The sequence below is a fragment of the Myxocyprinus asiaticus genome, chromosome 19, assembly GCF_019703515.2.
Source record: "Myxocyprinus asiaticus isolate MX2 ecotype Aquarium Trade chromosome 19, UBuf_Myxa_2, whole genome shotgun sequence".
Lineage (NCBI taxonomy): Eukaryota > Metazoa > Chordata > Actinopteri > Cypriniformes > Catostomidae > Myxocyprinus > Myxocyprinus asiaticus.
This window is the reverse complement of record NC_059362.1, coordinates 39,900,592-39,928,181: the sequence shown is the minus strand read 5'-3', so window position 1 is coordinate 39,928,181 and position 27,590 is coordinate 39,900,592. Positions and strand designations below refer to the sequence as shown.

At 37.1% G+C, this 27,590-nt stretch overlaps 1 protein-coding gene across 3 annotated transcripts in view; it reads right to left on the bottom strand.

Moving 5' to 3' along the window:
* Window positions 1-6,818: 6,818 nt before the first annotated feature.
* The window catches only part of LOC127410246 (protein FAM184A-like), a 205,510-nt gene continuing 184,738 nt past the window's right edge, over window positions 6,819-27,590 (bottom strand). For 2 of the 3 annotated variants that reach the window (XM_051645408.1, XM_051645410.1), the window contains exons 16-19: window positions 20,196-20,313; window positions 19,500-19,604; window positions 15,049-15,257; window positions 6,819-7,459 (exon numbers count right to left, since the gene is read on the bottom strand). In XM_051645408.1, coding sequence (XP_051501368.1) covers window positions 7,378-7,459; window positions 15,049-15,257; window positions 19,500-19,604; window positions 20,196-20,313 — 514 coding nt within the window. In that variant the 3' untranslated portion in view covers window positions 6,819-7,377. The remainder of the gene's footprint in view (window positions 7,460-15,048; window positions 15,258-19,499; window positions 19,605-20,195; window positions 20,314-27,590) is intronic. The other variant, XM_051645409.1, reaches the window with a different exon arrangement.

Below are 27,590 nucleotides of genomic sequence, written 5' to 3'. Positions count from 1 at the left end.
CAAACCTAGTGCAAAAAAAAACTTGTGGGGCAGTGGTAGCTCAGCGGTTAAGGCTCTGGGTTACTGATCAGAAGGTCGGGGGTTCAAGCCCCAGCACCGCCAAGATGCCACTGTTGGGCCCTTGAGCATGGCCCTTGACCCTATCTGCTCCAGGGGCGCCGTATCATGGCTGACCCTGCACTCTGACCCCAGCCTAGCTGGGATATGTGAAAAAGAAGAATTTCACTGTATATGTGCAAATGTATAATGTGTGATAAATAAAGAAAATTAATTATAAAAAAAATTATAAAAGATGTAAATGAGATTTGAGACTTAAATTACACTTACATTTTGGTATGTTCTTCAAAGTATGGATTCAGAAGAATTGAAATAGAGCACACAAACAGCATCTGTCCCCATTCACTTTAAATGTATGGAGAGATCAATGAACATTCTGCTAAACATCTACTATTTTGTTTCACAGAAAAAAGTCATACAGGTTTGGAATGACATGAAGATGACTAAATTATGACAGAATTTTCATTTTTGGTGAAGGAAAAGTCATTAACCACTTGGTGTCAGTGTTGTTCCACTAGGGCCTGTTTGAGAATACATGGTCTTCTACTGCAAGATGTCGCTGCTCATTCATTTTTAAATGTATAAAAGAGGAGTTACAGCTTCTTGCATAATAAATCAACTCAGTGCACATTCAGTATTTGAATATGGTCTGGCATGGGACATGTTAGAGACCAGCATATGAGACACAGTTGCATCATAAAAAACATAAAAGAAGGAAGAATCAAAAGTGTCAAAGTTACTTAGGCAATGAAACATGCTTTGATTTTCTCTTTTCCCCTGTAACCACAGAATGATTGCAGAACAAAGTGGCTGTAGAGAAACTAGGTTTGGGTAAATTGTGTTTATTGCGATGAGTCACGTCTGCAAGGCAACAGATGAAGAGCGTGTAATTACAGGTGACGGCAATTGTCTCCTGGAGGACGTGAGAGAAAAGCACTTGGCTTTGGCACAATGCAACGTGATCCATCCCACATACATTAGGAATCAAAGAAATGTCTCCATCTCAGCCTACACGGCATCTAAAACTACCTTCATATTCTTCCTGTGAGTGTCAATGTTCAGATAAACAGATTAAAATCTCTGATGAATGTCTTTCTTTATAATACAAGTACATCACACCTCTTCAGAAAGAGAACTATACTAATGCATTACATGTCCATGGACTTTTTTAAATCAACATCAAGATGTTAGGTTTACATTTATATGATGGGTAAGGGGGGAATGTTTATCTTGTGTTCTGTAAATGGTCATGATTTCTTTTTAGTTTTTCACCAATTTTAAACACTTTTTTGCCTTCACTTCTTCATTTTAAATGGTCCTGTGGAGTGACATGAATTTTTAGTACAGGACAGTTTTCCATGTGTCTCTGTCTCGATTAATATGAGGTCATAAAACTGCATGAATGCAGTAATATGCATGAATTCAAAATGCTGTTTAAAATAGCTTTAGATGGAGTATAGCATCTTGTCATCTTGTCAGCTGCACAAAAGTATTACATGTCAACATCAAGCAATATTGTTTTTTTATGACTATGTTACTGTATGAGAGTCAGGTAACATATGCACAACCAAATATAGTTAAACTATTAACTAAATCATTAACTACACAAAAAGAAAATTCATGCATTACGAATACAAATGATATGAATATCATTTAGCAGATGTTTTTATTCAATGTAAGTGTCTTAAATGGTTTTCTTTTATCAGGGTAATGTAATAAGTAGGGTTGGGGAACAAGAACAGGTTCTTGTTCAGAACCTGTTCCATTCTTTAAAAAATACCAGAATCGTTTCATGACTTTCAGTTCCATTAACGGTTCCCCTATGTACAATTTTCTGCCAATGCGGCTGGAACACTATACTGAAATACTCTGACAGTGTTTCCAGCAGCCCATTTCTGCAGCAGCGCTGCACTCTATTGACAGCGTAAAAAGACTCTAAAAGTGAGACTCTAAATGAGTCTTATGAGCCGGATCTTTTAAATCTACAGCGTGAAACATATGGCACTTCCGGTATGGCCCAATTCCCGAAAGAATGAATCTAATGAGCCGGTTCTTTTGAATCTACAGTGCGAAACATACATCGCTTTCATTAGAAACCAGTATAGAAGTAATGAGACCTGTTGAAGTCTCAAAAGTCTGAAGTAAAACATTAGACTACATCACATTGTCTAAACTGTCTCTGGAACTGTTACTGTAAAGTCATGTTACTTTAGATACTGACTGGTTGTTCATATGACAATGTGTAATTAAATATACTTGAGTTTTGTTGTAATAAGTGGAAGTTTATAAAGTTATAAATGAATAAATAAAAAATGCTTTCACATTTCTTCTTTGTTTAGATTTGTTAATTTAAAATATAGTTATAATCTATTATTGGATTGTATTTATGTCTCAAAAAGTCTGCAAACACACCTTTTATGAGAATTGTATAACATTTATTTGATTAGTTATTTCTGCTCTGTATTAGAGGGCAGTAAATACAATAAGAATTGCATTTCTCATTTCCAAATAATACTTAAAAAAAAAATCCTAAAATAATTACAAGAATCGTTACTGGAACCGTTAAGGAACCGGAATCCTTAGGAGGTTTAGGAATCAGAACCAGAATTGTTCAGTTCTTTATGATTCCCATCCCTAGTCATAAATGCTCAACGCTCAATGAATGTAGACTTTTGCCCATAACCCCAATTTCGCCCTGCATGTAAACACCTCTGCGGGCATTTTACAGACTTACATAAATAGTAATTATATAACATTATAATCAGATATCTCTAAATATCTCTAAAGAGAACATGTCAATAACCAGGTTTACTGAAATGCCGCTTAGACACAAATTTACTCACTAAATGACCTTCATCAATGCATGCAAATGTCCAGACACATGCAATGGTTCTTTATCATGATATGGCCAATGGTCTATGCACTTTTTATGAATGTGTGCCCTATTTTTGAAGCCCCTTTCATATTCATATCATGTTGAATCCATGAGTGGAGTCTGCACTCGGGCTATTTATAACTCTCCTCTGTCCACAAAAGCAAATGGGATAAAGCATCCAGGGAACAGGAAAGGTCAGTCAGCTGATTACTGCCAATGGCAGTCTGAGTCTTGGCTACATCAGTATAGAGACCATTAATATTTATTTAGATTTACTTAACAGATATCTTCTCAACAAACCAGCAAAACAGATTTTAGCCCACACAAAAGTTGCCGTCACAATGCCATGTTGCTAAACTTCATGAGTAACTTGTTTGTGAACGATAAAACTGACGAAAACCCTGTAGACATTCCTTGAAGGAGCTACCTTTTCATGTATTTACAATAAAAAGGGTCTGGAGTCTTTCAGCTTAAAAAATGACACAAAAACACCACAAAAGTATCATAAAAGTAGTCCATACAACTCTTGGCCTATATTCAAAGTCTTCTGAGTCCATATGATAGCTTTGGGTGAGAGACCCCTCCATTAAGCTGCTAACTTGAGAATCTCTGCAATCGAATCACTGAGTCAGCTAGCTAAACGAGAACAAGATCAGTCCGATTCATAAACAAATCATTCAGACCAGTGTTTTGAACCGGATCAAATGATTCATTGAAAAGATCCGACTTAAAATAATTATTTATTCGCAAATAAGAGATCATCCTCTTACAAACACGCCAAGGAGAGCTAGGTTGGATGTCAAGATTTTCAGCGAATCACCCCTGGAGTTCGCAAATTCGAATCCCAGGGCGTGCTGAGTGACTCTAGCCATGTCTCTTAAGCAACCCAATTGGCCCGGTTGCTAGGGAGGGTAGAGTCACACGGGTTAACCTCCTCGTGATCACTATAATGTGGTTCGCTCTCAGTGGGGCGCATGGTGAGTCGTGCGTAGATGCCGCGGTGGATGGCGTGGGCCTCCACATGCGCTATGTCTCCGTGGTAACGCGATCAACGATCCACGTGATAAGATGCGCGGGTTGACGGTCTCAGACGCAGAGGCAGCTGAGATTCGTCCTCCGCCACCTGGATAGAGGCGAGTCACTACGCCACCAGGAGGACTTAGAGCAAATTGGGAATTGGACATTCCAAATTGGAATATTTTTTTACATTTCAGCGAATAATTACTTACATTTAAATCTGTTCGTCACACAAAATTACTGCATGACTTCAGAAGACTTGAAATATACCGCACAAGTTGCGTGGAACACTTTTATGATTTTTATGGTGCTTTTGTGCCCTTTTTAAAGATTGAAAGGCTGCAGTCCCTATTCATTGTAATTGCATGGAAAAAAGCAACCAGTATAGTTTTAAACTTTCTCCTTTTGTGTTCCACAGAAGAAAGAAAGTCATACCGGTTTTGTATGCTTTCCTATTTGGGTGAACTACTCCTTTAAAGCCTCATTTACTTTATTTCAGCTGTTCTTTCCTCTGCCAGCTCTCTCTGATAGCCCATGAGTCTGACCTCAGAGAGTCTCAGATGAGACATCCTCTCTCCTCACATCCGGATCAATACATATCCTGCTGAGCTGCTGCTCATGTTGTTGTTACATCAAGCAGTGTTTGCATTCACACCTGACCACCATCTCTAAGCTTCATCTGATATCTCTCCTGCTCGTGCTTTTCGTGAGCCAACATCCTGATACATAATGAGACTGTTACAGAGAAAAACAGATTAGCATATTGAGCATAGGGTAATATGACACCAGATCATAGGAAGCGAGCATGATAACAGTTCACGGCAGGACAAAGCAGCTGTTTGCCAAGACTTGGTGTTGCATCGACAAACTAGTAGGCAGCAAGCCTGCGAGAGCAAATCAGACAGGCTGAAGCACTCAGGGGCTTAATGGCAGCAAAGATCCACCTGGCACTTTCACAGTTACACAAAGAGAACTGTCAACCATATACATGGCTCTTTTGCATTTGCAATGTGCACTGTGGACGTAGCGGCACGCAAAAATGTTTTATACTTTGGTCTTAATAGTTCCGTATGCTGGTGTATTGTAACATTTATACCATACACTCTAGATACTATGCAGTAAACACACAGAATGGAATGGCTTCATTGACAGAGCAAAAACTCTCATAAAAATATCTCCTTTTATGAGTGGATAGATTATTAATTATACACTTTATCAAAGTCCAAGTCAGTTTTATTGTAATCTTTTCCTCTGCAGTGTTTGCCGGAAAACTTGGTACTTTATTCAACATTTAATAAACATATTATACTCCTAAAATCATTTTTTTAAATTTATTTTAACGCATTTCAATTTCATAACAAATTAAAGTGAAATCTTTAACAAAATAATAATAATAATAATAAAAGTATTTTAAGTTTTGTTAATTTAATTTTGTTAAAGATTACACAATTCGATTTGATGGAAATGTGTTATGAAATTTAAATGTGTAAATCTTAAAAATAGGCCAAAATATGTTTTGAGCAGCACAATGCAGATGCACAATACAGAAATAAAAATAGCCACAATATGTAGAATGGCTGATACTCCTAAGAACATGTAATATTTTATTTTTATTCTTCTAGTTCCCATGTTAATGTGAAAAAAATAAATAAATAAAAATAATTACATGTCTCCATTGATCATTGTATAAATATTAAGGGGGTTGTACTTGCTTGTTTTGATTATTGAGGGGTTACCCCCCTCATCCCCCCTGGAATCTACGGCCCTCAATTCAGTAATATAATTTGTAAACTTTTTATTTATGGTTAGCCTAACTTTTTTTTCTAAATAACAATATACCAATTGCAACACAATTTTAAATTGTACTACATATTCTGTTTATAAAATCTCTGGTAGGTTGAGTCATATTCAACAGATCATTCATTAATTTAACTTAAAACATTTTTGTTGAGCTTGCCTGCTTGCTCTAGTGCAAACTAGTACATGCTATATAAGTATAAACGTAAAAAAAAAAAAAAAAAAGAGCATGCTGTACCAGAAATAAAGAACATTTGACATAGTCCAAAACCCAGAAGTCTAATTCGCATTGGGTTCCCTCTGGATTTTCCTAATGGGTTTTTATTGAACTTATGAGTAAAATAAGGTCAGTGGTAAACATCACTTGATGAAACGTGGATGTTTTGTTCTACAAAATAATTACACACAGGCATACCTCAAATGTGAATTTTGAAGCTGTACTGAATTATATACTTTTTTTTTTTTATTTATTTATTCAAAATCACATTTATGTTGTAGAACAAAACCTCCACATTTCGTCAAGTAATGTTTACCACAGACCTCATTTTACACATAAGTTAAATAAGTTCAAAAACCCCATTATAAAAACACAGAGGGAACCCATGGCAAATTAGACTTTTGGGTTCGCCTACAAATTGACGTCACGGCTGAACAGCTCTATTGAGATGTAAGGCTATGCTGGTTTACCAGCAATTGTGCATGAAAAGTCTGAATAAAGTTTTGCAAATGTCAAATAAATACATATAGGCCAATAAATATTTTATTTAGACCTTAGGATTCAAACATCCCTTATATTCGTCCTGAAACTTTAGAACTTTCTATATAAACAGTTAAAATAGTATGCAGTATATTATTTATGAATTAAAAAAATATATAACAAAATAATATAAAAATAAAGTACAAATATTTAGTTTCTTAGTTTTCATTAATATTAGCTAACAGCGGAGGAAGGGATTGCAAGCTTAAAACCCAAGTCAAAAGCATCTTTATAATAATATCCGAGACTACACATGGACTCATCTCTCACTTCTGAGCAGTGATTTTCTTATATCAAGAAAAAGACAAATGACCATAAAAGTGTTTATTTTTTCTTCTTTCAGGGCAATGTGTGTTGATGTTTATGAAAATACAGGCATTTTTAAATCATATGTTCTTTGTTTTCAGGTCCTTGAATGAAGTTCACTCACATAACAGACACACTTCATTAAATGTCACAATAATGATTTATTCTTACGCATACACCAGTAATATAAATATAAAATATGTATTTATTTTAAAATTAGTGAGACATCATTTATCTGTGTTGGGACATCTATACAAACAGTTTAATCCTACCAAAATTGATTATGCAGCTGTACCAAAGTCATTACGGTGGCATTCTAAAATTAGATACAGAGTAGACGATACTGTTGTTGTTTTTTTTAACAAATAGTAATTAGCAGCATATGCACCAATCTATAGAAACTGCGGTAAATGACATGTCAAACATACTTATCATCACTTTAAAAACAAGAAACCCCATTAACAGTGGGAAAAAGAACAAATGATAAGGATGTGTTGTTAAATAATATATTACTTTTTTTTATTCTTTTTTTGTTTGGTTTGGTCGACATGCTCTTGAATTGAAAAAGTCAGAAGGAGAAGTACTGGGCGAACCACTCTTGTCTCTGGGGATCTGGAGAGGTGACCGGTGATTCTTCTCCTTCAGGAGGGCTGAGGATGACAGAAAAACAGACACAGAGAAAAAAGACAGAGAAAGATAGTAAGAGACAGGGAGAGAAATACAAAAATACCATAAACTCTACAGTAGTCTGGGCCAAACTATAGTTATTGTTAAAATACAGTGAAAGAATTAGTCATTGAATAAAACATACTGATTGACCAACATTGTTTTCCAGTCAAAATATCTAAACATCCTTAAAATAAGAGAAAAGTATTTGAGAAGCTAAATTGTGTAAGATAATAAGACTAGTTTGCAGAGAATATTTATTGAATTGTTTATTTTTTAGATTTATGCTTAAAGCAAGAAAAAAATGTCAATTTCGTAAGAAAAATAAACATTACTCAAGACATTTTCTGAAAGCAAGTCTCATTGTCTCATGCAATTTTGATTCACAAGTAAATGTAACTTTTTTTTTAAGGACATTTAGATACTATAAAAAAGATTTTTGACAGGCACAGCTCTGATTTACCTTGACGTATAATATAAAAATCATGATATATGAATATGGTAAGCATGCAGTACCATGGTATCAAAGTACCATCTAATATCCGCCACAGTATATGCCATTTTTTTGTGGTTATAATAAACATGCCCATAGGCCTTGTGCTAATAAAGGTTAGAGTTCAGTTTGGTCATAACCTAAAAATGATATCAAAAAGTTAAACTTAGTTGTTCCTTCAAAAATGCTTTGCTTAAATTGTGAAAACTTTTAACAAAATTGTATTGATTAGATTTTGGCAAAAGTTCTCCATAGTTGGTCATCATATATCTTCATCTGTTTGAGACCTAAAGCGTGTTGATCCTGTTTAAGTTTCCTTCATATAAACTTCCCATGAAGCTCATAAAAGAGAATTAAATTTCTCGTTCCTGTGTCTGCGATGTTGCAAACCTCCGGCTCTTTCCAGTGTCTTCCGTACCAGAACACTTTCAATGCTTTCAATCCTGATTAATTTAGTCCTCAGGTCAACATTTAAAGAAATTTTTTTTTCTCTCCCTCAGAGCTCTACTCTTAAAAAGAATCAGCGGAAAAACACACCTTCGTTACTGCTGAACATTTTCATTTTTACTGAGAGGAAAAACAAGAGTTTGTCTAAGCTGCATGCTTTCTTTCAGGTAGCTGGGCTGTCTAGTGAAGATGCTGACTGACTGATTGATGTCTGGGCTTCTAACCACTGACTCAGTTTCACAATCCTGATAACTTTGTGATGCCTCCTTCCTAAATGGTGCTTCACAAGTGGAAATCTGGAGAGTCAGAGAGAAGGTGGTAAGTGGGATGGAATGAGCTCTTCAAACTGAACTGATAAGACTTATCAGAAGCAGGTAATGGGTGCGTAGGATAAACAAATTGAGCTCACTGTAGTGGGATAGGCAATCACCTATAATGCTTTATATCTCTGCTGAAAAGGCCAGCTTAGAATAGCATTATCTGCTGGTCTTGGCTGGTTCATACTGGTCAGTGCTGGTTTGGTGCTGGTCTATCTGGTTGACCATCATGAAAGCTTATTGATCTGCTAGTTAAGAAACTTGTTAAAGACACCAACACACAGACATAGGGGTGCAAGATCAGCATTAATGCTGGTCCAGGCTGGTTTATGCTGGTTTGGTGCTGGTCTAACTGGTGGACCAGCAAAGCTATGCTGGTTGACCATCATGGAAGCTGACTGGCCTGCTAGTTAAGCCTGTTAATAAGTGGATATGCTGGTTCACCAACTAGACCAACACCAATCCAGCACTAATGTCAATTTCTATGCTGATCGGGGCTGGTTTTTACTGGTTAGTGCTGGTTTGGTACTGGTCTAGCTGGTGGACCAGCATAGTTGTGCTGGCTGACCATCATGGAAGCTGATTAGCCTGCTAGTTACATTGGATAAGAAGATTAATGATGACACCAGCACAACAATATCACATTTTAGGAGTGTTGGATCAGCTTAGACCAGCATTCATTTCCATGCTGGTCGAGGTTAATTTATACTGGTTAGTGCTGGTTTGGTGTTGGTCTAGTTGGTAAACCAGCATAGCCTTGCTGGCTTATTATCATGTAAGCTGATTGGCTTGCAAGTTAAGCACACTATCATCTTAGCTTAGGGGTGTGAGGCCAGCTTAGAGTTCTATACATTTCTATGCTGATTCAGGCTGGTTTATAGTGGTTGGTGCTAGACTAGCTGGTGGACCAGCATAGCCATGCTGGTTTACATGCAAGTAAAGGTAGTTAAAAAGCTTGATGAGAACACCAGCATCACAGACAATCACCTATAGTGCTTTATGTCCCTGCTGAAAAGACCAGTTTAGATCAGCATTGAAATCAGTGCTGGTCAAGTCTGATTTTTACTGGTCAGTACTTATTTGGTACTGGTCTAGCTGGTGGACCAGCATAGCCATGCTGGTTGACCATAATGGAAGTTGGTTGGCCAGCTAGTTAAGAAGCTTGATGAGGACACCAGCACCATTCCTGGTAGGGGAAGCCAGACCATCTTACACAAGCTTAGACCAGCATTAATGTCTAGGGGTTACTCCTGGCTAGTTTATACTGGTCACTGATGATTTAGTGCTGGTCTAGCTAGTTTAGGTTAGCGCTGGTTGGCCTGCTGGTTAAGCTAGTTAAGAAGCTCGATGAGAACACCAGTATCAGCATCCCATGATGGGGACCTGCATCCAAAACACAACAACTGATGATGATCAGCTATGCTGGTATGTTGGATATGTTTAGATTGTAATCCAAAACAAGAAAATCAGCTTTTGAGTCAAGTGTTTTTCAATGAAAATCTCTCCACAAAACCGCACTTCTCAGTTTTTAACATTACTGTGGTAAATCTAGATGTGGACAGATTAGTCTCGCATAGCCAGACTTTTGATGCAATTGATTTAACTTTCACATTGCAACTTATTCTGGCCAAAAACTGTCCATTTAGACAAGAAGGGCCGGTCTTAACCGACATGTAAAAAGACAGTTTATTTTGTTTTTAGGTGACATTTAGGGGAAGGTAAATATGAAATTGGATATAACCCTGAGAGCAAACCGGAATATAGGTGGACTCCCCCATTCAGCAGATGGGGGAATATACAGGTGTTATTTACAGTTGTGCTCAAAAGTTTGCATACCCTGGCAGAAATTGTGAAATTTTGGCATTGATTTTGAAAATAGGACTGATAATGCAAAAAAACTGTATTTTATTTAAGAATAGTGATCATATGAAGCCATTTATTATCACATAGTTGTTTGGCTCCTTTTTAAAACTTAATGATAACAGAAATCACCCAAATGGCCCTGATCAAAAGTTTACACACCCTTGAATGTTTGGCCTTGTTACAGACACACAAGGTGACACACACAGGTTTAAATGGCAATTAAAGGTTAATTTCCCACACCTGTGTCTTTTTGAATTGCAATTAGTGTCTGTGTATAAATAGTCAATGAGTTTGTTAGCTCTCACGTGGATGCACTGAGCAGGCTAGATACTGAGACATGGGGAGCAGAAAAAAACTGTTAAAAAGACCTGCATAACAAGGTAATGGAACTTTATAAAGATGGAAAAGGATATAAAAAGATATCCAAAGCCTTGAAAATGCCAGTCAGTACTGTTCAATCACTTATTAAGTGGAAAATTCGGGGATCTCGATACCAAGCCAAGGTCAGGTAGACCAAGAAAGATTTCAGCCACAACTGCCAGAAGAATTGTTCAGGATACAAAGAAAAACCCACAGGTAACCTCAGGAGAAATACAGGCTGCTCTGGAAAAAGACGGAGTGGTTGTTTCAAGGAGCACAATACGACGATACTTGAACAAAAATTAGCTGCATGGTCGAGCTGCCAGAAAGAAGCCTTTACTGTGCCAATGCACAAAAAAGCCCGGTTACAATATTCCCGACAACACCCTGACATGCCTCACAGCTTCTGGCACACTGTAATTTGGACTGACGAGACCAAAATAGAGCTTTATGGTCACAACAATAAGCGCTATGTTTGGAGAGGGGTCAACAAGTATTGTGCTCCTTGAAACAACCACAGGTCAAAATAGATTGGCTATTTTATATTAGAGCCGTTTTGAGAAAGTTCTTGCATCTGATAGCTTGTGAGTGTGCCATCTGATGCTAAGACTATGAATGGATAAATATGGCATCTATCTCGCTATACTAACCTGAAAATAGTTCACAAATTTGAGCCAACTAACAGAAAAGGCAATGAAAATCCAATTAAATTTAAATTCACCTAAAGCTAATTTTTCATATCTCCAGTCAACCAGCCCTTGAACTTCCAGTGTAGTTGAACTTCTAAAACTACTGGTGTTCTTGGCTTGAAGCCTCATCTTTATTCTCTTACAGTATATCGCCCTTGCAATCAATGTGCTTTGGTCCCAGATGTCTAAGCTGCAGCAAACTCAATTCAACGCTCAATTGAGCATGTATATCAGCCCGTTCAGCACTAACGCAACTTCTACCTGCACAGAGACAAAGGATGATGAAAGTTAAACCTCTTAAAATAGTTTGCAGAATGCAAATGGATCACTGTTTTTATTGTATCACATCAAATGTAAAAAAAGTCTTGAGATTTTTGCTTTCTATTCCTTTCAGCTATGCTACTTCTACCTGTTTTTTTTTTTTTTTTTGTTTTTATCAAAATGGCACACCTTTGGTTGTTGTGAATATGAGAAGGGTCCCAGATTGAAAATTAAAAGGTGTTTTTGGGTCTGTTGCTAAGTGGACCAGAAATCACCCTGACATGAACTGAAACGCATAGGCTGTGTGTGCGTAATGGCACCACAAGTGTCTCGTCATGACAACAGAGGGAAACCCTGCACAAGTCCACCTTGTTGCAACATCTGCAACTCATATACATTCAGAGCAGCATGCAAGCAAGACCACACAATTGCGCTTTAGACGAAATTATACTTCCAGGGTCAAGAACAGCCGCAATAGTGACACAGCATTAGATTAACACAGTAATACATGCACAACACAGCACCGCTCACAACATGCCAGTTAAAAGCAGAGCCAAAGGCAAAGGTTTATTTTAGAAAAAGTGTAGGAATGTTAAATATAAAGGTAATATAAAGTCTGAAACAGTGTCATTTAAATGTTCACACATATGCAAGACAGTACATGGTGAAAAATTTTAAATTTCTATTTACTTTCAATTCTTTCAGATGGCGCAAAAAATAACTGAAGTGCAGTGTAGTTCAAAAGTAACATGAGACTTTCAAAGACAATATAAGACAGTTACATAACAGATGAGTCATATAACTTCCATCACAAACAGAAAACAAAAAGCACAACACAGAGACAGACAACAGTCCCAGCGTGCACTGTGACAGCAGGGACACATGCTCCCATTTGCATTCCAATGCCATTTTCAAAGCTCATGTATGAGACTTCAGAGACAGTATGCATACATGTACTAAAGCTGAGGTATCCCTTTTATTTGCCTAATGTGGAAAGAAACACCATTTTAAAAGTAGTATGTGAAGCAGTATGCAAGGAGAAATGTTTCTAAAATGTGGCTTCACTGGCTATGTTTGGAATGGAATACTAGCTTCCTGCATGCTGCACAGTATAGACTCTATACTGCTTACTATTGTTTAAAAATAGTATGTGAAGCAGTATGCACTGAGGAATGTGTCAAAACATGTGGCTTCATTGGCTATTTTCTGAACGGAATACTATCTTACTGCATACTGCAAAGCATACACGGTACAGCATACTGTGAAGTATACACGGTACTTTTTATCCAATACTGCCTAGGTTTGTATAAAAAGTAGTATGTGAATCAATATGCAGTATGCAATGAGAAATGTTTCAAAAACATGTGGCTTCGCTTGCTATGTTGGAACGGAATACTAGCTTCCTGAACACTGCGTAGTATATACCGTATACTGCTTACTGTTGTTTAAAAAGTAGTATGTTAAACCGTATGCAGTATGCAATGGGAAATGTTTGAAAAACATGTTGCTTCACTTGCCATGTTAAGAATAGAATATTGGCGTACTGCATACTGCACAGTATACATTCTATACTGTCTACTACTTTATAAAAAAGTAGTGTGTGATGTAGTATGCAGTATGCAGCAAGAAATGTGTCAAAAACATGTGGCTTTACTGGCTATATCTGGAATAGAATAAGAGCTTCCTGCATACTGCACAGTTTACACTATATACTGCTTACTATTGTTTAAAAAGTAGTATATGAAATAGTATGCCAAATGCAAAAAAATGTTTCAAAAACGGGGCTTCACTGGCTGATCAGAATAGAATACTACTGTAGCTTCCTCCATACTGTTTACACATTACAGAAGTAGTATAAAAATAGTATGTGAAAAAGTATGTGAAAAAGTATGCAAGATGCAGTATGCAATGAGAAATGTTTAAAAAACATGTTGCTTCACTGGCTATATCCGGAATGGAATACTAGCTTCTTGTATAATGTGAAGTATACACTGTGTACAACCTACTATTGTTTTAAAATTAGTATGTGAAACAGTATGCAGTATGTAACAAGAAATGTATCAAAAACATGTGCAGTCACTGGCTTTGTTTACAATGAAATAAAAGCTTCCTGCATACTATGCAGTATACACTCTATACTTCCTCCAATGGTTTGAAAAGTAGTATGTGAAATGGTATAACATTTGGCTTCACTGGCTATGTATGGATTGGAAGTTTCCTGCATACTGTGCAGTATACACTGTATACTGTGTACTACTGTTTAAAAAGTATTATATGAAACAGTATGCAGGATGCAGTATGCAAAGTAAAATGTTTTAAAACATCTGGCTTCGAAAAACATTTGTGAATACTACGGTTTCAAACTGTAGTATGTACATTAATACTTTTAATAAAATTGTATGTAAAAATGTCAGATTTTGAAAGTCCAATTAATAATGAGTCATGAAAGAGATGCTGAAAAATGTATTTGATGTTACTTCCACTTCACTGGGCACACTCCAAGTAGAAAGTCAAGTAGACTGCATTTCATACAGTACCTGTTGTAGAGTGCTCTGTTGTATATTGCACATTTTTGTGAATGTAGGTAATCTGGGTATTCCATGCATACATACAATTTGCATACTGTGCCGAGTATACATACTGCATACTAGTATAGTAATGTTATGGTAGTATACTATGCCATTCTGAACAAGTGTAAAAAATTGACAGCCAGAGAGAGAGAGAGAGAGAGAGAGAAAAAATGTAATTATTTGTGTCTGCTTGACACTTTAAATTCTCCTGAGTTTATACCAATCCAAACAGGAATCCCAACATGAAACTAGTCCAAGATGAGGGTGATGCACTTATTATTCAAGTTAATGACTTATTTCAAAGGAGATTGGAGCCATAATTTCTGATTTCACACTCTCTGTTAAGCAGAGAAGAGCCTGCAAACACAAAGCAAACCATCAGAGTGACTTTGGAAAGTTTCTCTCCACTTTTGCAATGGTGCTTGGCACATTAAAGGGATACCACAGCAACTTCTAGAAAAGCTGAACAAAAAGAGTCAGAAGAGGGCAGTCATTTTTCAGTGTGCTAATGTCTTTGTCCGTTGACCTGAGGTGCAGAGATTGAGGCGTCTGGCGTGAGGAGGTGCGCCTCACCTCGTTAGTTTCTTGGGTTCGGTGAGAGGGGCTGGTGGGGGCAGGGGTTTGCTCGTGTTAGGCTCCATCTGGTGAATGGGGGAGTTGGGGATGGGTTCGAGGCGGGTGGGCTGGGGCTGGCCGCTCCCTGTCCCCGATGCCTCCACATTGGCCCTAAGACTGGGCGAGCTGCTGAATCGGTTGGCTGATTTGTCGTTCTTTCGCTTTTGCTACATAGGACAACAAGAAAAGCAAACAAAAAAGTTGGGAGTTGGGAGAGTGGCTCCATTATAGAGTATCTTGATGCTCTCAGATACTATTTTAAAGAGTTTTTCTAGATCTCCTAATCAGGGCTCAACAATAAGGATGGCTCAATGGTCCAAGGTCAGTGTGAGAGAGTTTGAGGCCAGTTGATGAAACAGTCACTTGCTATATCAGGTCAGTGTTGCGTTGTCACTATGGCTAATGTTTGTTGACCATATACAGTGTAAAAGTTTTAGGCACTTGCATAGTGAGGATGTCTTCAAAATAATATCATAAATAATTTTCGTTCAATTAACGTCATACTAAGTCCAGTAAAACAAAAAAAGCTGAGTCAATATTTGGTGTGACCACCTTTGCATTCAAAACAGCACCGATTCTCTTAGGTATAACTGGACACAGATAGGCAGATAGGATGTTCCAAGCTTCTTGGAGAATTCGCCACAGTTCTTCTTTCTATATAGGCTGTCTCAATTGCTTCTGTCTCTTCATGTAGTCCCAGACTGACTCAATGTTCATTGGAGGGCTCTGTGGGGGCCATGCCATCTGTTACAGGGCTCCCTGTTCTTCTATTCTATTAAATTCTAGTCTATTCTATTTGCAAAACGAATGTTTGGGAGTCTAAAATTTATATTTTCTATTACACACTAAAGCTGAAGATATAAATATCCATCTTCATACAATGTTTTTGTGAAACATTATGTGCCTACGACTTTTGCACAGTACTGTACATGTGTTTTTATGCCTTGCAAACCGAAATATTTGGCTTTTTTGCAATTGTTTTTAATACTGTTGTAGTAAATTCTGCTGATTTAAATTTGTCACCAAGGTAACATTCTCTAGCTGGCTAACATAGATGAGGTTTTGACAAAACTGAGAATGATTTCTGATAGTCTTGGAAGCATCAGTTAGAATGGTTGGAAATTGTGGCACTGGTGCCATGATTTTCCAGCAAAAGTGATTGTGAATGTATTGCTATCATGAAGTTATTTTATAGCTTTATAATGTTTTAGCTGTTATTGCAAATAAAAAAATAAAATAAAAAAAGTAACATTATTTTACAATAAATATTAGTTGACTACATGAGTTAACATGAACTAGCAGTGAACAATACCTTTACAGCACTTATAAATCTTGGTTAATGTTAATTCATATCATATACGGATACATTTTTAAAATTAGTATATGTTTGTAAATTGTGCATTTGTATATTTGTTAAATGTTTTACATGTTAACATTAGTTAATGCATTATGAACTAACATGAACAATGATCAACTGTATTTTTTTAATTAATTAACATTAACCAAAATGAAAAAATGCTGCAAAAATATATTGTTCATTGTTAGTTTATGTTTCCAAATGCATTAACTAATGTTAACAAATAGAACATCATTGTAAAGTGTTAACATTATTTGTTGTAAAAAAAAAAAACAAAAAAAAACAATTGTGAAGAAAACTTCATTTGAAACACATAGTTAAAAAAAACAACAACATTTTGTTGTGGAGGGGGACTGTAAAATTATTGGCAGAGAAAGTACAAATGTGACTTTGTGCAGAAAATCTTCTTATTGTTGAGCCCTGTTAATACTTGTTTCCTAACAAACGGCCCCTGAAATTCAAGCTCGCAGCACTCAGCAGAGGAAGCAACAGTTGCTCTCAGCCAATCAAATCAAGATGAGTCGAAAAAGAAAATGTATTAGAGGAAGAGGCTGTTAAAAATTTTGATTGAAAAAAGAATGGCTTGGAAAGCATAGAAGAACTGGATGTTTAAACAGGAAGAGAACGCACAAACAAGAGACATTAAACACACTGACACTCACACATGAGCACACACACACACAGTATGGACACTTGGAAGTTATAGAACACAGATGAAGGCAACAGTGACACATCTGGTCAAACACAATGACATTATTAAGACTGGGACAGGAACTGTTGGTGTGACATATGAAACACACATAATCTCCCAATTAAAGGGATAGTTCACCCCAAAAAAAAAAAAAAAAATCTGTCATCATTTACTCATGCTCATGTCATTCCAAACCTGTATGACTGTATGACTGACTTTCTTCCTTGGAACACAAAAGGAGACGTTATGCAGAATGTCCACACTGCTCTTTTTCATATAATGACAGTGAATAGGGACTATCAAAAAAATTAAATAAAAAAATTCATTCATCTAAATTCATTAAAAAAAATACAGAAGTTTAAGGGTGAACTATTCCTTTAAGCTCTATAAATTACAGGCAGTTAATAATATCAGTGTTCGTGTGGGTAAATTAGACAGGAGTTCCGGTATGCTCACAGTGAATGGTGTGCTTTGATGCTAAGGGTTTCCAATGGACTCCAGTCCCACATGTCAGTGTACTGTTTTTGATTGCACCTTGGTAACACTGTGTCCTAACCAGGCGCAACGCCTCAACATGAAGCAACAAAATCAAAGCCAATCAGAATATATTTAATGTTTAATATACAGCAAAGTAAAGCGAGGTTCTGAACCAATGCGATTTCACTATTGGCAAAGCTACCCAGCATGACTTGACGGAAACAGAAACCAAGTGGCATCACAATGTATTGTTGTTGCAGTTGGCTGGGACCAACACTCAGCAATTAGCAATGAAGAAATGAAGATTTAGCGCTTGTCGCTTTTTACTGTCATGCCTGGTTAGGATGTGGTGTAACAAATGATAGCTTTAAAACATTCAACATGAACTGTCAGGACCCATCCAGCCTACTGTATATAACAGTGTTGTCATCTTCAGGACATGGAAATATAATAGCTCTGTTCCAAAACCCAGTGTTGTTGTCTATTGTCTACAAAGTCAGGGGCAGCGGCCTTCAAAGGAGCCTTAAACATCTTTTTATTTGACACGCTGTTTTAGAAATGTGGTGTTCAAGGCATGATGCGCTGACAATGCGTTGTCGATGCGTTGCAACGGTCAAAAATGTCCATTTAGAGTATATTTACGTAGATGAACAATTAAAAAATAGAGCAGTGGAACACAAGAACATGTCCTATGTGAAAGCCCCCTAAGGCAGCATACTAACTGAAATGGGACCTTACTAATTTTGAATGCTCTTCATAGGAAGCAACCTTAATTAGTGCTCAGGTGAAGAGCACAAGAGATTAGGCTCATGATTGATTCCAATAGTTTGAAGTTAGCATGTTGCTAAGCTAACAAAACAATACGCTAATAGGCATAAAAATACATGGTTACGCACACAAATATTGGGTAAAATAGTCTTTTTTTAATTTATTAGACTGAACTATTGTTTATTAATACTTTTCTATATTGAATTAATATATTTATATTATTTCTATATCTTGGATAAATTTTAATGATGCATTGAACTTCTTTTAACTTGACAAGTTGCGGCCAAAAATGTCCGTTTAGAGTATATTTACATAGACGAACAATTAAAAAATATAGTAGCACAGTGGAAACTAAGAACGTGTTCTGTGTGAAGGCCCCCAAAGGAAGCATTCTAACTGAAATGGGACCTCATAAGTGACTTATTTTGAACACTCTATATAGGAAGCATCTCAATAAGCACTCATGTGAAGAGCACAAGAGATTAGGCTCATGATCGATTCCAATAGTTTGAAGTTAGCATGTTGCTAAGCTAACAAAACAATACTCCAACAAGCAAAAAAAATACATGATAGCACAACCTTTTTTTCTACTTGTTTGGTTAAAGATTGATTCCAAAAGTTTTAAGTTAGCATGTTGCTAAGCTAACGAGACAATACTCCAATAGGCATTAAAATACATTTGTGTACACTGGCATAAAAAAGGCATAAAAATACATTGTTACGCACACAAATATTGGGTAAAATAGTATTTTTTTTTTATTAGACTGAACTATTGTTTATCATACTTTTCTGTATTGAATAAATACATTTCTATTATTTCTATATCTTGGATACATTTTTTTATATTTTGAGCTCTTCGCAATGAATTGGCATTGCCTTCTCTGTGAAAAATTCATTAGATGCTGCCTTAGATTTTGGGCAAACAAGTAATCTTTTAAGGCATAAATATGCTACCTACCTTTTGGAACAGCCTTCGCATTTGGAACGTGCCTATGATGCCTTACAATGCTGTATAGGTAGTAAGCTCACTTGGTTTTGGAACACAGTTACTATGTCTCACTTAAACTAATCAACTACAAGCTCCGAAGACACAAAGCTGTGAAGAAGAAACCTTACCTTGACGAGAGGGTTAATGACACCAACATTGGGGTTTGTGTTGAATATTTTGTTGAAGTTGGTCTCTCTGTTTACAAGCTCCAGCTGGTAGAACTTTTTGTCATCCTGTAAGGAATAGTAGATGCTCACTTCATATTTATGGTCACTAATATGAGCAATGTTACATTACTGACATGATTATGTTCTTCAATATCAAACTACCCTGCTAAAAAGACCAGTTTAGCTTTTTTCATGCTGGTCCAGGATGGTTTATGCTGGTTTGGTCCTGGTTTGGCTGAGGGACCAACTGAAAAAATGCTGGTCAACCAGAATAATCTACAGTTATGAGGCCTGGTAGTAATCTTTTACCAGCAACATAACACAACATACTGTATGCTGGTGACCAGTATGCTGGCCTTTTCAGCAGGGAAAATCAATGTAATTTTCATTTCAGTTTTGTTTCTGCTCAGCTAAACTGGATCAGCTTCATTTATAATTATCTGTATGCATGACTGAGTTTAAATTGCAGTTCGAACTTTAGTGCAGTGGGTAAATTGTCTGTCCTGAAATAAAACCATCCCTTCAGTCCTTTGAGAGTTTAAATTTGGCTAAACTTAGCAGGATGTAGCAGGACTGAGCGCTCGTGTGATACCAAGTTTTTTGTAACAAGATTCACAGTTGACAAATTGAACAATAAGCCTGAGATATTGCTCTTACCACCAGCTTTTTGACCAGAGCTTCTCTCTCTGCCACCATCTCCTTCAGTTCGGCTATTGTCTGCAGATCTTCGTGTCTGCTCTCTCTGTTACGGAATTTCTCCTCTGTCCCCTCCAACCTGAAGAACACAGGCATTTGTTTAATGCAGTGATTCTCAACTGATGGGTCGCGACCCAAAAACGGGTTCAGCCTATTTTATGTCTATGTATTATTCATTTTTTTAAGGTCTATGTAGCTCACGGTAATATAAATTAATTTAAATGTCTGATTTTAAGGACATTTTGTTATGCCGCCACTTGATGTGTCCTGAAGCAAAACCAGCTGAAAACCACTGCGTTAAGGTGAGGATTTCTCTGAAACCTTTAAATCACACACAGCAAAGAGCTCACAAACCCTCTTTCCATTCTGTTTAGTCCATCATCTGCTTAGGCTTGTGATTCATTACTGACAGTACAATTTGACTATTATTTATCTCCAGATGGAAAGAACACTGAAGCCTTTGTGCTTTGAACAAAGAAATAATTGAAAGTCATTGATCAGATGTAATGATATTGGCATCTGCAAGTGACTTCCTCCATTTCTCTGTGGATAAGTGTGGTAATTAAAATCCTCGACACCTCTCTCACTCAATCATTCTAACATCTACAGAAATTCTTTGGTGATCAGTGTCATCAAGGATCAACATCTCCACCGCTTCCATCTTTGAAGGATATTTGTAAACGTGTGATGAATTTGTAATGATAATGCAATGTGATACTCCCCAAAGGAACACAGTCTTAAGATTAATAGCTGTTTTTAAATTAAAACCTTCCCTAAGGATTTAGTAACTGTCCATCATCTCATGCTTTTAAGAATGAGTTTAAAGAGAGGCTATAAATCAAGGACAACATTGCAGTTTTATCTACTAAGGTCATGTATATATTTTCAGACTAAATAGGTCATCAACCCCACTATTATACACCATATTATACACATAACATATATTATACAAATAATATATATATATATATATATATATATATATATATATATATATATATATATATATATCACATTTTGTTATGTTTTTTAGTCTGATGCCTTTTGGTCTGATGTCTTTTGGTCTGAGGCCGTTTGGTCTGATGCCATATTGTACGAGACTTTAGACATGACAATGTTCTTCCTGAGACCTGAACCCTTTTATTCTGAGGAACGATGCCGTTCTGCCTGTTGTTTCAGAACTGACACTGAGGTCTGAGTATGTCCTAAAATGAACACCATACTCAAGTCTTTTTTGGTATGATTTGACAAGCTTTGCACACCTGGATTTGGGGATATTCTGCCATTCTTCTCTGCAGATCCTCTCAAGCTCTGTTAGGTTGGATGGAGACTGTCGGTGGACCGCAGTTTTTAGGTCTCTCCATAGATGTTCGATTGGGTTCAAGTCTGGGCTCTGGCTGGGCCACTCAAGGACATTCACAGAGTTGTCCCTAAGCCACTCTTGCATTGTCTTGGCTGTGTGTTTGGTGTCATTGTCCTGTTGGAAGGTGAACCTTCAGCCCAATCTGAGGTCCTGAGCGCTCTGAACCAGATTTTCATTAAGGATATCTCTGTATTGTACTGCATTCAGCCTTCTTTCAACCCTGACCAGTCCCCCAGTCCCTGCTGCTGAAAAACACCCCCACAGCATGATGCTACCACCACCATGCTACACCGCTGGGATGGTATTGCGCAGGTGATGAGCGGTGCCTGGTTTCCTCCAAATATGACGCTTGGAATTGAGGCCAAACAGTTCAATCTTCATTTCATCAGACCAGAGAATATTGTTTATCACAGTCTGAGAGTACTTTAGGTGCTTTTTATGTGTCTTGCACTGAGTAGAGGCTTCCGTCTGGCCACTCTGCCATAAATCCCAGATCAGTGGAGTGTTGCAGTGATGGTTGTCCTTCTGCAAGTTTCTCCCATCTCCACACATGATCTCTGGAGCTCAACCAGAGTGACCATCAGGTTCTTGGTCACCTCTCTTACAAAGGCCCATCTCTCCCGATTGCTCAGTTTGGCCGGGCACCAGCTCTAGGGAGAGTCCTGGTTGTTCCAAACTTCTTCAATGTAAGAATTATGGAGGCCATGTGCTCTTGGGAGCCTTCAATTCAGCTGACATTTTTTTTTTTAGCCTTCCCCAGATCTGTGCCTCGACACAATCCTGTCTCTAAACTCTGCAGGCAGTTCCTTTGACCTCATGGCTTGGTTTTTGCTCTGATATGCATTTTCAGCTGTGAGACCATATATAGACAGGTGTGTGCCTTTCCAAATCATGTCCAATCAATTGAATTTGTCACAGGTTGACTCCAATCAAAGTGTAGAAACATCTCAAAGATAATCTAGGTAAATTGGATGCATCTGAGCTAAATTTCAAGTGTCATAGCAAACAGTCTGAATACTTATGTCAATGTGCTATTTCAGTTTTTTCTTTTTAATACATTTGCAAGTTATCAAAAATCTGTTTTTTGCTTTGTCATTATGGGCTATGGAGTGTAGATTTTTTTGTACGAATTTTAGCATAAGGCTACAATATAACAAAATGTGAAAAAATGAAGGGGTCTGAATACTTTCTGAAGGCACCATCCGCAGAACTGTCCCTCACTGGATGTTTTTTGTTTCTGGCACCATTCGAAGTAAATTCTAGAGACTGTTGTGCATGAAAATCCCAGGAGATCAGCAGTTAAAGAAATACTCAAACCAGCCCATCTGGCACCAACAATCATGCCACGGTCCAAATCACTGAGATCACATTTTGTGCCCCATTCTGATGGTTGATGTGAACATTAACTGAAGTTCCTGACCCATATCTGAATGATTTTATGCACTGCACTGCTGCCACACAATTGGCTGATTAGATAATCACATGGATGATTGTTGGTGCCAGATGGGCTGGTTTGAGTATTTCTTTAACTGCTGATCTCCTGGGATTTTCACACACAAATCTCTAGAATTTACTCCAAATGGTGCCAAAAACACACACAAAAAAAAAAACATCCAGTGAGGGGCAGTTCTACGTATGGAAATGCCTCGTTGATGAGAGAGGTGAACAGAGAATGGCCAGACTGGTTCAAACTGACAAAGTCTACCATAACTCAGATAACCACTCTGTACAATTGTGGCGTGTTGGCACTGTTTTGGTGGCATGAGGGGGACCTACACAATATTAGCCAGGTGGTTTTAATGTTGTGGCTGATCATTGTATATTGTGTGTGTATATATATATATATACTCAAAATCATAGACAGATATACAGTATGTACTGTGTGTATATATATATATATATATATATATATATATATATATATATATATATATATATATATATATATATATACACACAGTACATACTGTATATCTGTCTATGATTTTGAGTGCATAAGGATATGTTTGCAGAAACTGAAAAACAGCTGTACAGGTGAGGTTGTGTGGAAAGTAATTACATGTATATAGAGATTGTTTGGTCATTTTAATTATGTTAATTACTATTAATAAGCATGTAATAGAATAATCCACATTCATCAACATTAGAAAGACGGCAGAAACAAATTTATATGCGTACAGACCTGCTGTGAATTTAGTGGTAACTTTTCTATGCACATGTAAGAACATTTGCACATAATTACTAGTGAATGAGATCCACTGTCGCTAAAAGCCAATAACTTTAATTTTGAACAAATGTTCCAGGATTCTCAGCTTTTAAAGGGTGGAAAATTATCATGTTCACAAAATTATGACTGTTTTGGTGAAAAAAAAAAAAAAAGCTGATAAGGTAATAAAAAAATGCATGTTATGACCCTTTTTACCTCCTGAGACCCCACGTCCACATGCAAAGACATCACGTTTTGGCTTCGCTATAGGCTATGCATAATTTAATTTAATTTAAACTGACTGATCTCAGTTCAGAAGACTCTAGGCCAGGGATATTCAATTAAAGTTCCAAGAGGTCTGATCTCTCCATTTCCTTCCCAGCAAAGGTCCAGATAATAATAACTTAAGCGGTGTCAGTAGTCAGTATGGCTATGAATACATAGGAGGCCTTTTGATAGATCAAAAAATACTGTATGGGGGTTCAGGGGTGTCCCCTGAAAGAAAATGTATAAAATTTAAGTCTGAATGGTTCATTTTTATATATTCCATAAAGTGACAATCTACTAACACAAACAAACATTTTACATAAGTGCAGCATAAAAATACTGTTTGCTATATATAGATATATAGGCTGTAGGTATAAATAGGCTGACTATGAAATAATGGGAGCATTCTCAACAGCAGAGAACTCTACTAGGATAACTTGTAATTTGAAAGTTTTGGTTGTCTTTATTTGCCATCCATGCCAGAGATGAGGACATCTTTGAATAATTTTCACAAAATTTTCACAGTGCATTTTTATTTTATACAGTCCTCTTATTTTGTGTATACTGTATATCATTAGGTGTATATTGTATATTGTGTTGTGTAACAAGATGTGTAAATTGTGTTATGTGTAATTCAGATGTTTATTGTAATTGTCATACTGCTATGTTGCTTGGAACTGCATCCAAGACTTTCACCCACTGAGTGACAATAAAGTGATTTGATTTGATTTCACGTTGCTTCATTCTTGTTTTCTGCAATGTGTTTAGGTGAAAGATGCTAGTATCCATCTATATTGCTGCTCACAGTGTCTCTGCTACTGTTGTTAAAATAACTGCACCTGCAACTCTACTTATCAGGGTTTATGCAGCACCTTATGTCTATAGCAGGGAGAGAGAGGCAATGCGTGCGGTGCGGGGAGCGGGAATGAAGTGCGTTCAACTGTAGAGAAAAATATTAATTAGTGTGATGTGTACAGCTCCATAGTTTTGACACGTTGCTCACTTAAACTGTAGAAACAGTAAGATGGGGCAACCGTTGTCATGATGCCTCGTGGCATTAAAGGGTTACATTTTCAATGCACTGAGTCATGTGACAAAACAACATGCCGCTGATCTCAGCTGAGTTTGTTGGCAACAAAACTACATCTGGTAAATTAAAACCTATTTGAGTCAAAAGATTAGAGACTCTAGTTTCATCCGATAGATTATCGCAAAACGGCACACTGTTAAACACAATGACACGTACATAGACTATAGGCTATGTATTTAAACTGTTTTGAGACCAGTGCAGACAGACAGCACACTGGAGGTTAAGGCATTCCATAATTAGGGAGCAAGAGAGCATCCTATTGCTTTCCTGTGCAGCCAAGTGCATTCACTCCTAACATCCGTTCAACAGTTAAGTTTCAGGCAGCAGATGATGTTTGGACCACTCCACATGTTTGGCAGACATGGGACAATGGTAATCAGTACATAGATTCAGAATTTTTCATGCAAAATATATTTTAACATGGTTGGCAGTGACTGGACAATGCTAGCCATTACTTTGAATCAGAATTATTTATGCAAATTTCTGATGTAATGTCTGTAACGTTTTTTTTTGTTTTTTTTTTTTGCATTTTTCTTAGGGGCTACTAGTTACAAATTAAAAAGGCACACAGCAGTCATGCTTGGGTCTCAGGAGGTTAAATAAACTCACAATAGTTCACTGGAAGTCTATTTTCCTATTTAAAGTAACAACAGAAAACAGCCATGGTGTATAGAGCCTGCAGAAAGCACTCGAACGGTTATAGTTGTGCAGTTATGTTGGGAAAATAACACATATTAAATATTCATGAGGCTTAAATAGGTTGAAATTTAAAACTGGTCGGAGGACTCGGTTTGGGGACACTCGGCTGTCAAAATAATTAATTGCACAGAGCGCAGCACAGTCATATCAATAGATTTGTGTTATGTTTAATTAGTTGGCTGTGTTTCTATGCTCCTCTGGGACACCTGAAGATAGCATGGTTAGAAAATGCTGAAGAAAACAAGATCCGACTGATTCACGAGACCTAATTCTGTACAGCCAAACACTGACTGCTGCTCACGCATTAATACTTATATTACAAATTTTAAAAACAAACTTTAATAGTTCACCCCAAAATGACTTACTTACTCTTATGTTGGTCCAAACCCGCAAGACTGATTAATTTTTTTTTTTTGTTTTAACACAAATGGAGATGTTAGGCAGAATGTCCATGTTGCTCTTTTCCAAACAATATAAATGAATGGGAACTGGGGCTGTCAAGCTCCAAAACTGTCCAAATTCCCCCCCCCCCTTTTTGTGACTGGTTTGCTTTTAAAGCTTTTATGACTGGTTTGCTATATTTCAAGTCCAGAGGCAGCGGTGGGGGGCAGTTACAAAAAATTTAACAACTATTGCAAAAAGTAAAACATTTAAATAAACATGAATGAGATTTGAGAGCTGTGGTGACGGGAGGAAGATATTCAGTGACTAACAACTAAAACTTCAGTCTTTTCCTCACACAAAGCTATCGAATGATTTCAGAAGACTTGGAATATAGGGCAAAAGTAATACTTTTTTATGGTGCTTTTCATGGTCATTTTTTTCATGAACTATGACAGCTTCCATCCCCTTTCACTGTGTGGAAAAGAGCTGTGTGAACATTCTGCCTAAGATTCCCTTTTGTGTTCCACTTAAGAAAAAAAGTAAACCGCATTTGGAATGATCGTTTGATAACAGAATACTCATTTTTTGGTGAACAATTAATTGAAGATCAGTCATTCTTACCCATACCCAATATCTCATGAACATAGAAGATTCATAGAATAAAATATTGCTAAATTATTTACTAAAACCACTGGGATCTAAAAGAGGCTCAGATATTTTGCATAAAGAATGTTGTCTAAACTTTCTTTCTCTTGTATTTTGAATTGGATTGGGCCAATTAATGTCACAAAATTCTATATTTTATTTAACACCATGTGTTTATACTTTTGAGGGGTGTTTGTGAATACTGAGTGGATTTTGGAAGTCAAAAGAACTATTTTTCACCATAGCTCAATAGCTGGATTTGCTGATGTTACATTGAAGTCACCCTTGGCAGCAATATCTACAGTCAAAGACTTAATGTACAACACTGCCAAGTGTCTATCTTTATAGCACACACACACACACACACACACACACACACGCGCGCGCGCGCACGCACGTACACTCGCACGCACACACACGCACACCTCTACAATCACACCTGCACATATACGGTTGTCTTTTTGACTCAAATTCATCAAAACATGTTTATCATTCAAGTTCTTTATCCGCTATCTAAAAATGTACCATTCTAAATCACATTGTAATAAAGTTCACGAGATGGGCAAGGAGGAGGCTGGGACTGGCTTGACAAACACTACTTTTCAGTGGACATTAAACACTATAATGCAGCTTCTTTTCAGCAGCTCCAACACACATTGCTCTCAGCATTACACTAACAACACTGACACGCAGACAGACAGC